Below are 11,617 nucleotides of genomic sequence, written 5' to 3'. Positions count from 1 at the left end.
ACTTCATGTTGCTCAGAGACGCAAAACAGTACTGTGGCTGTGTTTGGAATGTTTTTTGTTGGTAAAATAGCGCAAAAACAGCCAATATGTTGTCTAGAACGTAAGTCTCTTGATATTAACTTATTGTTTATTGAACTGTTGTATAAAATAAATATCACATTTGTAACCATGCTGATTTTTTAAAGAAAAAATGGCACTCTTCGTGTGAAATTGGTTAACTATATGAATGGATATAATATATACATTTTCTGCCCCCTTATCTTGAATTATGTGATCATTCTTAATGCATATTAATAGACTGAATCATGCAGTGAAATAACGCACTCTAAATGCGCACGCGCACTAAAGCCTGTGTGTTGGTCTAACCAGACTTCATCTCGTCGCGTATGCGTGCCTCTGTAGGTGTTTTGTTTGGTTTTTGCAATATACTCGATAATGTCATGATGTCTCACGAATTCAGTATTTGCGCTAAACCTGCGCAGATTTGGCTTGCATACATGCAACTTCCCCAAGAAATTAATGAGTGAACATAACTTACGAAAAGTAATACCCCAAATTGGCTAGTGATTTGACAGCGTTACCCGCCACAGCTGATTTTTACCCACATTTGGCGGGTGTTAATTTCAAACCTTGGTTGTAAAGATGCATTAAATATTTATGCTTTTGAAAATCTCATTTCAAGCATATCCTGAACAGCAAAATGGTGGAAAACTTAAAGGAATAGTCCACCCAAAAATTAAAATTTGCTGAAAATGTACTCAAACACAGGCCATCCTAGATTAGTTTGTTTCTTCGTCAGAACAGATTTGGAGAAATTTAGTATTACATCACTTGCTTACTAATGGATCTTCTGCAGTGAATGGGTGCCGTCAGAATGAGAGTCCAAATAGCTGTTAAAAATATCTTAATCCATAAGTCATCCACATGACTCCAGTCCATCAATTAATGTCTTTTGTAGTAAAAAATGTTTGTAAAAAAAGTGTTTGTAAGAAACATATTCATTAGTAAGAAGTTTTTAACTTCAAAGCATTGCTCCCAGCTAAAATGCAGCTAAAATAGTGCTTTATCCATAATATTGTTTACTCTAGTGAAAAAGTTGTCACGTCTCAATCGAGATAAATATGCACAGACCAAGCTCTGTTTACAAGCAAAGACAGACCAAAACAGTTCTAAACAAATATGTCAGTGGATTTTGATGTCAGGACTTTTTCTCTAGAGGAAGCGTTATTATGGATAATGGACTCGTATTTTGGCCAGAAGCGACAGTTTAAAGTTAAACGCCTTAATGATAGGTTTGTTTCTTACAAACATGCAACTTTTCACTTCTCAAGACACGAATTGATGGACTGGAGTTGTGTGGATTACTTGTGGATTATTGTGATGGTTTTTATGAGCTGTTTGGGCTCTCATTCTGACGGCACCCATTCACTGCAGAGGATCCATTGGTGAGCAAATGATATAATGCTAAATTTCTCCAAATATGTTCAGATGAAGAAAGAAACTCATCTATATCTTGGATGGCCTGAGGGTGAGTAAATTTTCTGCAAATTTTCATTTTTGGGTGACCAATTCCTTAATGGAATACTAACAGAATCAATAAATTCCCATGTAACAGTTTGTGTGTATATATGAGCATTGGCATATGATGTCGTTTAAGATCTGTGCTATTGCTCTGCAGGTCTTGTCTCATAATCTTTACACAGTTCTGTGTATCCCACACGACCCAGCGGCTCTCGAGGAACACTTCAGAGATGATGACGACGGTCCAGTGTCCAGCCAGGGATACATGCCCTACCTCAACAAATACATCCTGGACAAGGTACACAGCCTCGCTACATTCTCTTACACCTTAGTATGTGTTTAGTCTTGAGACAAAGGCTTTATATATCATCCTGTGTAAGACAATGTGTTTTTTGGAAAATAATTAAAAAAAATAAAGAAAAAAAGCATTGTTCTTATCAACATTAACATTTTGTTCTAACATTTATCATTAACATTCTTGCATTTCTTGGTCATGTAGTTAGTTTCTCACCGAGTGTTTGTCTCCTCTCTGTAAGGTGGTGGAAGGTACGTTTGTCAAAGAAAATGTGGATGAGCTCTGCTGGACTCTTACTGCCAAGAAGAACTATAGACCAGAGGGAAAAAGTGTTTTACCTGGAAAAGACGCCTTCCGGCTCTGGTGCCTGTTCATATTTCTCTCAGAGGACAGATATCCTCTGGTCATGATCCCTGGTGAGGTGAGATTCATGCATTATTTGTTATTTAGATCCATTTTTAGAAGCCTTAATCCCATCAGTACACAGTTTTGCTATGAGTACTAGAACTTTCCTTATCTGGAAGGTTTTAAATAGTATAATTATATATTTAAGCCACACTTATATAAATAAATTTTATTTAATCAAATTTCAAACCAAGTCCTATTTGTTCTCTGAGGAGAACTGGCTTCATACATCTACTTAAAAGAGACCAGTTGGTTAAAAGTTAGTTTCAAATTTTGTTTAATGCATTGACATTCACGCATTAAGTGCGACTCATAAATACGCTTAAAAATACTTTAAGGGCCTTTATCTTACTCCTATTAAAACTAGAATATGCTTTGTACCTTTTTTCTGTCTCCTGACTCTATCACAATGCTGAGAATGTGAGTGTAAATCACATCGGACACCCGTAAACCTGCTGCTTACCACAGGACCGCCATTGTCTATATGCTCTTTGCTTTTTTCTGTTTTCCCTCTTCATCCGAAACTGTTTATCATCAAAAGCCCTGCAGGTTTTTCTGTTTCTGACATAATCATAGGGCCAAATCTGCTAGTGGCCTATGTCATTTTCATCAGTACCCTGTTTGCTTTTAATTGTGAATGGCACAACGCTTGCATACGTGCATACATCCTTCATACTAGCAGTTGTTTGCTATCTTTAAATAGCTTTGGTCAGGAAACAAGGGTGATGTAGCTGTCACTGGGAAGATGTCAGAGCTGATCTGACCTATAAAATAGTACAGTCAAGCCTTTACAAACTGTTTACAGTATTGTAAATCTTTTGCATATCATTTTTGGCAACTGTATTTACATGGTTAAAATAATGTTGTCTTTTTTCTCTCTTTTATGTGTCTTTGCTGAATGTGTCTGTTTTTTCAATGCCCCTGTGCTGTTTCTTGTCTTGCAGCTTGGTTGATTTCCTGTGCCCCGTTTTGCAACTGTTGGTAAAATGTAACATGTGACAGTTTCACAGAAGAGAAGAAAGAAAGAATGGGTTAAAAACATAAATCTTGGTGCTATAAAATCTTCATAGCTATAAAGCAATTATATTCGTTGCCGTGTTAAAATAAACAAGTGCTGCTTGAACACGATATTTTGAAGTTGGTTGGTAAATGCGCAGCAGCATCAAATGGCTGCTCTTATCTTCACACAATCTCACATGAGAATATTGTTGCTTTTTTCCACAGGTTGAATATTTACTGAAGAAGTTATGCATGGCCATGAGTGTTGAGCTGAACTGTGTGGAACTGGAAGACTTCATTTCCCAAGATTCTGTTCAGCAGAACGGCTTCACTGTGTGGGCCTTTCTGGAGATGATGAATTCTGGGAAACTAACAAGGGGCATTGCCAAAGAAACCATCAGTATGGCAATAGAGGAGGTGTACCGGGAAATAGTTGGTGATGTGTTGAAAGAGGTATTGGCTTTATATTGGCTTTAATAATCATATCTGTTATTGTGTAGTGTCATTCTCAGGAAACTGGGCCATTTGTCCTTTAAATAATGATTCATTGTGTATATATTGAGATACCAGCAACTTTCAGTAAATACTCTGTGCAATTATGTTTATGAGGGTATATTTGATTTATTTATAAAAAAATAAATAAATCCTTGCTTCTTGACACCAGGGATATCTGTGGAAGAAAGGTCAGTTGAGGAGAAACTGGACTGAGCGTTGGTTCACCCTGAGACCCAGCACTTTAATTTACTTCACTAGCGAGGACCGCAAAGACCGTAAAGGCAACATCCAGCTAGATGGAAACTGCTGTGTAGAGGTAGGGTACAAGTGTCTGTGGTTTGCATGTTGTTATTAGAAGTAAAGCTGGTATAATTCTATAGTGGCTTAGTATCAGTGCCACCTCGTGAATACATATGAGACACAGGAACTTGTCAGCATTATTATTTGGTTATTGACATGGCCAGTAGGTTATGTTTCCCCACGCTGTCCATTAACACACAGTACAAACATCTACTTCTGTGACAGAGCCATGTGTGAAATGTTTCTCTGCTCTATACATAAGGTACTTCCTGACAGAGATGGGAAGAGGTGTATGTTCTGTCTGAAAACGCTCCCCAAGACCTATGAACTCAGCGCGTCTGACACCAAACAGAGGCAGGAGTGGACTACAGGTCTGCATGCAATAGATTTGGCTTTTTGATAATTCCTCAGGTATTCTGTTTTTCACCTCAAATGTGGCTGTGTAAATTTTAAGGAGAGTTTGAAGATGTTTATTTCCCTGTCTAGTTTCCCTTTCTTCAAGAGACACCTTGTTCATCAGGCCACTTTTCTTTACATTTTACAGTTGGCCATTGTTGTTATGTAACCTTTAAATGTATTTTTTTTTTTTAATAATGCGTCACTGTCACTGTGGTTTGAAAGCGCCTTTGTTAGTGGAAACCTGTGACATTTCGAAGGTTGACTTTTTACTCACTGGGTGTTTCGTGAGACTTACTAAAATGAAACTGCACAGGGGAACTTTTGAACTTACCTAGGTGACTTACACCTGGTGGATGATAAAACAGGTGAAAAAATCCCATAAATTTAAGACTAAATTATCAGAGAGACCTGAAGGTGGACTTTTTTTTGACTTGGGCCAGTAAGCAATCACCTAGAAACCACAACACTAAAGCAGCTGCATAGCAAAATGCTAAAACATCTTAGAACACTTTGACACCAATCAATTTTATTTTCCAAAAGTGCACAATTTTGCCTTTATAGTATTCCTTTTTTTTCCACCAGCTATCCAAACAGCCATCCGGCTGCATGTGGAGGGTAAAACTTCTCTTCATAAGGACCTAAAGCTGAAACGGCGTGAGCAGCGGGAACAGAGAGAGAAGAGGAGGGAGGCGAAGGAGCAGGAGCTTCAGCGCTTACGGGCCCTGCAGGAGGAGCGCGAGCGGAAGATGGCAGAACTGGAGCTGCTGAAGGAGGCGCAGAGGCAGGCACAGACACTGCTGGAGCAGGACGAACTCCGCAGACGACAGCAACACGAACAACTCCAGCAGGCTCTGGAGATCCAGCTCAAAGAGGCGGAAGAGGTGATCTATCTATCTATCTATCTATGGTTTGTTTATCTATCTATCTATCAAAATTTTAACTTCTTCAAAGCTTTCAAACAAGGTTTTGTCATGTCATCATTCAAAATTGGTTATGACAAACTTTTCTAAAAAAAAAATTACAATTTACAATTAAAAATACATTTCTTTGAATTTTAGTTCATCTTATTTCTGCTTTCTTACATTTAATTTACAAAATGCAATTTTGCAGACTGTTTGCTACCTCAGTTTGAATTCAGTTCAAATTCAGAAACTAAATTGGAATTTTAAATGATTCTGAACTCACTTCTAATAGATGGATAAAGAGAAGTCAATGAGAGGTATATCTGACCACTGTTTGGGTGTGTGCAGGCGCGGGCGAGCATGCAGGCTGAGATGGCACTGAAAGAGGCCGAGGCTGAGAGACAGAGAACACGAATTAAAGAACTGGAGGCCATGCAGCAGCGGCTAGAGGAGGCGTTACAACAGGAAATCAAAGCCAGGCAGGACGAAGAGGCCTTCCGCTATGCACAGGCTCGGTGAGCAGCAGCACACAAACACTGTTGAGCAATGCACCCATGCTCAGTTTTACACACAAACACATCTGCAGACTGTTTGGTTCCCTCTTTGCGTTTTCTATTAAATGTGCTGGGTTGTCAAGTCACCTTTATTTGTATAGCGCTTTATACAATACTGGTTATGTCAGAGCAGCTTTACAGTGTTAAACAGGAAAATAGTTTGTCAATGATGCAAGAAAACAATAACGAGTCGTTTTTTCAGCTAAAGTCAGTTCATTGATGATTCAGTGATGTCATCATCCAGTTCAGTTATCTTCCAATAGTGTCTGTGTAATCAGTCAAGCGTTGTGTCACACAAAACAAGGTGCTAATACTCATTAGTACTATTCATGGAGGAAATATAATGTTTTAAAAGCTCTCCCCTGTAACATTGCATGATGCTATGCAGGAATTCATCAAGAGGAAGTTACCAGAGGAATTAATGGACAGAAGAGGCTCTTTGAACATAAATATGTTTGTCCAGAGAAATGAATATATACAAACTAATAAGTATATACAAATAAATCCTGTTTCTAGTTCAGTAAATACAATACGACTCTACTTCTGTTACAAATCTATTCACTATACAATACATGCATGCAAAATGCCATTGTAAACAATAAAACAGTTTAAATATTAATATACAGTTGAGTGCACATTGAATCTGAGACCACACTGAACGTAAAGTGTTAGGAATTTTAGATTTTAGACAAAGAAATTATTTGACACATGTAAAATTAATGAAACATTTTTAAGATTCTGGGTTCTAGGTCATTCTAGGTCAGCAAATTTGTGGCACATCAGATGTTCTTCCATCCAGTGAAGCACAAAATGCTCTCTGGATCATTCATAAAGATTGCTGGATTACATAGATCATGGAAATTCATGTTAATTTTATAATTAACATGACAAGTTAATTTACTCAAATTATTATGCTAATAAAACAAGCATTATTTGAACGCACAGTACTATTTTAACCTGCGTTGTGCTTGATCGCTCACTGCCTCATTGTTACAGGCTACTGGCTGAGGAAGAGGAGAAGATGAATGCAAATACTCTCTGTGCAATTATGTGTCTATGGGTATATTTGATTGATTTATTTTTTAAAAATCCTTTCTTCTTGACACCAGGGATATCTGTGGAAGAAAGGTCAGTTGAGGAGAAACTGGACTGAGCGTTGGTTCACCCTGAGACCCAGCACTTTAATTTACTTCACTAGCGAGGACCGCAAAGACCGTAAAGGCAACATCCAGCTAGATGGAAACTGCTGTGTAGAGGTAGGGTACAAGTGTCTGTGGTTTGCATGTTGTTATTAGAAGTAAAGCTGGTATAATTCTATAGTGGCTTAGTATCAGTGCCACCTCGTGAATACATATGAGACACAGGAACTTGTCAGCATTATTATTTGGTTATTGACATGGCCAGTAGGTTATGTTTCCCCACGCTGTCCATTAACACACAGTACAAACATCTACTTCTGTGACAGAGCCATGTGTGAAATGTTTCTCTGCTCTATACATAAGGTACTTCCTGACAGAGATGGGAAGAGGTGTATGTTCTGTCTGAAAACGCTCCCCAAGACCTATGAACTCAGCGCGTCTGACACCAAACAGAGGCAGGAGTGGACTACAGGTCTGCATGCAATAGATTTGGCTTTTTGATAATTCCTCAGGTATTCTGTTTTTCACCTCAAATGTGGCTGTGTAAATTTTAAGGAGAGTTTGAAGATGTTTATTTCCCTGTCTAGTTTCCCTTTCTTCAAGAAACACCTTGTTCATCAGGATACTTTTCTTTACATTTACAATTGGCCATTGTTGTTGTGTAAAAAAGAAAATTCATCACTTGTCACTGTGGTTTGGAAACGCCTTTGTTAGTGGAAACCTGTGGCATTTCGAAGGTTGACTTTTTACTCACTGGGTGTTTCGTGAGACTTACTAAAATGAAACTGCACAGGGGAACTTTTGAACTTACCTAGGTGACTTACACCTGGTGGATGATAAAACAGGTGAAAAAATCCCATAAATTTAAGACTAAATTATCAGAGAGACCTGAAGGTGGACTTTTTTTTGACTTGGGCCAGTAAGCAATCACCTAGAAACCACAACACTAAAGCAGCTGCATAGCAAAATGCTAAAACATCTTAGAACACTTTGACACCAATCAATTTTATTTTCCAAAAGTGCACAATTTTGCCTTTATAGTATTCCTTTTTTTTCCACCAGCTATCCAAACAGCCATCCGGCTGCATGTGGAGGGTAAAACTTCTCTTCATAAGGACCTAAAGCTGAAACGGCGTGAGCAGCGGGAACAGAGAGAGAAGAGGAGGGAGGCGAAGGAGCAGGAGCTTCAGCGCTTACGGGCCCTGCAGGAGGAGCGCGAGCGGAAGATGGCAGAACTGGAGCTGCTGAAGGAGGCGCAGAGGCAGGCACAGACACTGCTGGAGCAGGACGAACTCCGCAGACGACAGCAACACGAACAACTCCAGCAGGCTCTGGAGATCCAGCTCAAAGAGGCGGAAGAGGTGATCTATCTATCTATCTATCTATGGTTTGTTTATCTATCTATCTATCAAAATTTTAACTTCTTCAAAGCTTTCAAACAAGGTTTTGTCATGTCATCATTCAAAATTGGTTATGACAAACTTTTCTAAAAAAAAAATTACAATTTACAATTAAAAATACATTTCTTTGAATTTTAGTTCATCTTATTTCTGCTTTCTTACATTTAATTTACAAAATGCAATTTTGCAGACTGTTTGCTACCTCAGTTTGAATTCAGTTCAAATTCAGAAACTAAATTGGAATTTTAAATGATTCTGAACTCACTTCTAATAGATGGATAAAGAGAAGTCAATGAGAGGTATATCTGACCACTGTTTGGGTGTGTGCAGGCGCGGGCGAGCATGCAGGCTGAGATGGCACTGAAAGAGGCCGAGGCTGAGAGACAGAGAACACGAATTAAAGAACTGGAGGCCATGCAGCAGCGGCTAGAGGAGGCGTTACAACAGGAAATCAAAGCCAGGCAGGACGAAGAGGCCTTCCGCTATGCACAGGCTCGGTGAGCAGCAGCACACAAACACTGTTGAGCAATGCACCCATGCTCAGTTTTACACACAAACACATCTGCAGACTGTTTGGTTCCCTCTTTGCGTTTTCTATTAAATGTGCTGGGTTGTCAAGTCACCTTTATTTGTATAGCGCTTTATACAATACTGGTTATGTCAGAGCAGCTTTACAGTGTTAAACAGGAAAATAGTTTGTCAATGATGCAAGAAAACAATAACAGAGTCATTTTTCAGCTAAAGTCAGTTCATTGATGATTCAGTGATGTCATCATCCAGTTCAGTTATCTTCCAATAGTGTCTGTGTAATCAGTCAAGCGTTGTGTCACACAAAACAAGGTGCTAATACTCATTAGTACTATTCATGGAGGAAATATAATGTTTTAAAAGCTCTCCCCTGTAACATTGCATGATGCTATGCAGGAATTCATCAAGAGGAAGTTACCAGAGGAATTAATGGACAGAAGAGGCTCTTTGAACATAAATATGTTTGTCCAGAGAAATGAATATATACAAACTAATAAGTATATACAAATAAATCCTGTTTCTAGTTCAGTAAATACAATACGACTCTACTTCTGTTACAAATCTATTCACTATACAATACATGCATGCAAAATGCCATTGTAAACAATAAAACAGTTTAAATATTAATATACAGTTGAGTGCACATTGAATCTGAGACCACACTGAACGTAAAGTGTTAGGAATTTTAGATTTTAGACAAAGAAATTATTTGACACATGTAAAATTAATGAAACATTTTTAAGATTCTGGGTTCTAGGTCATTCTAGGTCAGCAAATTTGTGGCACATCAGATGTTCTTCCATCCAGTGAAGCACAAAATGCTCTCTGGATCATTCATAAAGATTGCTGGATTACATAGATCATGGAAATTCATGTTAATTTTATAATTAACATGACAAGTTAATTTACTCAAATTATTATGCTAATAAAACAAGCATTATTTGAACGCACAGTACTATTTTAACCTGCGTTGTGCTTGATCGCTCACTGCCTCATTGTTACAGGCTACTGGCTGAGGAAGAGGAGAAGATGAAGGCCCTTATGTCTCTCCGTGAGGAGCAGGAGGAATATATCCAGCGTGCCCAGCGGGAGAAACAAGAGCTCAAACAGGAAATGGAAAGCAAGTCTCGATCTCTGGATGAGGCACAGAGGCAGCTGGAGGAGGTCAGGGCCAATCGGCACCGAGTGGACCAGGATGTGGTGGTGAGCTTTTCTACAGTGTTTTGATCTAACAAAGGGCAGAGGGATTAGCTCAGATTTATATATTAGTTTGTATGGTTTTGGTCAGGATTTTGTTGTCATTTATAATGCAAGACCTACATGACCCATTTAAAAAAAGAATTTTTTTTTTTTTTTTTTTGAAGAAATTAATACTTCTTCAGCAAGGATGCATTAAATTTATCAAATGTGACCGTAAAGACATTTTTTAATCTATCATAAATAAATACTTCATATTCATCAGAATCCTGAACAAAATCCCTATTTCTACAAAATATAAAGCAGCACAATTGTTTTCAACACTTCTAATAAGAAATGTTTCTTGGGCACCAAATATTAGAATTTTAAAATTCAGCTTTGCCATAAATAATAAGAATAAATTCATGAGTAAATTGTAATATTTCACACTATTAATTTTTTTTAACGTATTTTAGTGAGCATAAGAGATTTGTTAAAAAAAAAAATTAAAACAACAGTCAAATCAACTAAACTAGTTTACAGATTGATTGATTGATTGATTGATTGATTGAGAACTGATTAAATCGGTATTGTTGTATTCTGACAGGCTGCTCAAAGGAAGCTGCGTCAGGCCAGCACCAATGTTAAACACTGGAACGTTCAGATGAACAGATTAATGCATCCTATTGGACCAGGAGGTTTGCATATTAACTCATTTACTATGTTTCAAAACACAATCCAGTTCACACTGTTTATCTTTAACATGACTATGACATCAGCTTTTCAGCTCATCAGCTTTTATGCTTCATGGTTTGAATTTGGCTGATAAAGAGAAGATTAATTTAAAATGTTATATATAGAACCAAGATCTTTGTTTTAACTTGGCATTTCAGCATATGTTGAGTAGGAGGGTAATGCAAAGGCTGTGAGTGGCATGCAATCTAGGTCTGCACCACTCGTTTTCACTGTGGTTTCAGAGAAAAGAATGCAGATAACCTCATTTCCTTAAAGGGGTCATATGATGCTGCTAAAAAGAACATTATTTTGTGTATTTGGTGTAATGAAATGTGTTTATGCGGTTTAAAGTTAAAAAACACATTATTTTCCACATCCTGTAAGTTACTGTTTCCCCTCTATGCCCCGCCTTTTTGAAACGCGTCGATTTTTACAAAGCTCATCGGTCTGAAAAAGCGAGGTGTGCTGTGATTGGCCAGCTATCCAGTGAGTTGTGATTGGCCGAATACCTCAAGCGTGAGACGGAAATGTTACGCCCCTCACATACTGTTGATGCCGTGTCCCGGCCGGAGCGACGAGACAAACACATTAAAACCCATTACAAACGAGGCATTTGTTGCATCCAGTGGGGACATAATTACTGATTATAATGACTTATACTGTCTTTTTACGCGTTGCGTTGCATTGGATCGCGCCACGTAAACATAAACCCCTGTCTGCATTTGTGATCAGAGAAATGACAAACAACAAGTGCTACTCTACACTGCCC

The 11,617-nt window shown here is 38.2% G+C and overlaps 1 protein-coding gene across 1 annotated transcript in view; it reads left to right on the top strand.

The window, feature by feature from the left end:
* The window catches only part of def6a (DEF6 guanine nucleotide exchange factor a), a 17,985-nt gene that overhangs the window by 5,670 nt on the left and 698 nt on the right, over positions 1 to 11,617 (top strand). Inside the window, exons 2-10 of the mRNA XM_016502209.1 lie at positions 1,679 to 1,819; positions 2,058 to 2,237; positions 3,446 to 3,673; positions 3,885 to 4,031; positions 4,278 to 4,386; positions 4,997 to 5,295; positions 5,665 to 5,831; positions 9,942 to 10,140; positions 10,721 to 10,811. Coding sequence (XP_016357695.1) covers positions 1,679 to 1,819; positions 2,058 to 2,237; positions 3,446 to 3,673; positions 3,885 to 4,031; positions 4,278 to 4,386; positions 4,997 to 5,295; positions 5,665 to 5,831; positions 9,942 to 10,140; positions 10,721 to 10,811 — 1,561 coding nt within the window. The remainder of the gene's footprint in view (positions 1 to 1,678; positions 1,820 to 2,057; positions 2,238 to 3,445; positions 3,674 to 3,884; positions 4,032 to 4,277; positions 4,387 to 4,996; positions 5,296 to 5,664; positions 5,832 to 9,941; positions 10,141 to 10,720; positions 10,812 to 11,617) is intronic.

Source organism: Sinocyclocheilus anshuiensis, unplaced genomic scaffold (genome assembly GCF_001515605.1).
Source record: "Sinocyclocheilus anshuiensis isolate Anshui unplaced genomic scaffold, SAMN03320099.WGS_v1.1 scaffold477, whole genome shotgun sequence".
In the NCBI taxonomy this organism is placed as follows: domain Eukaryota; kingdom Metazoa; phylum Chordata; class Actinopteri; order Cypriniformes; family Cyprinidae; genus Sinocyclocheilus; species Sinocyclocheilus anshuiensis.
The sequence above is the reverse complement of the archived record's forward strand: the minus strand, read 5'-3'. Positions and strand labels throughout refer to the sequence as shown.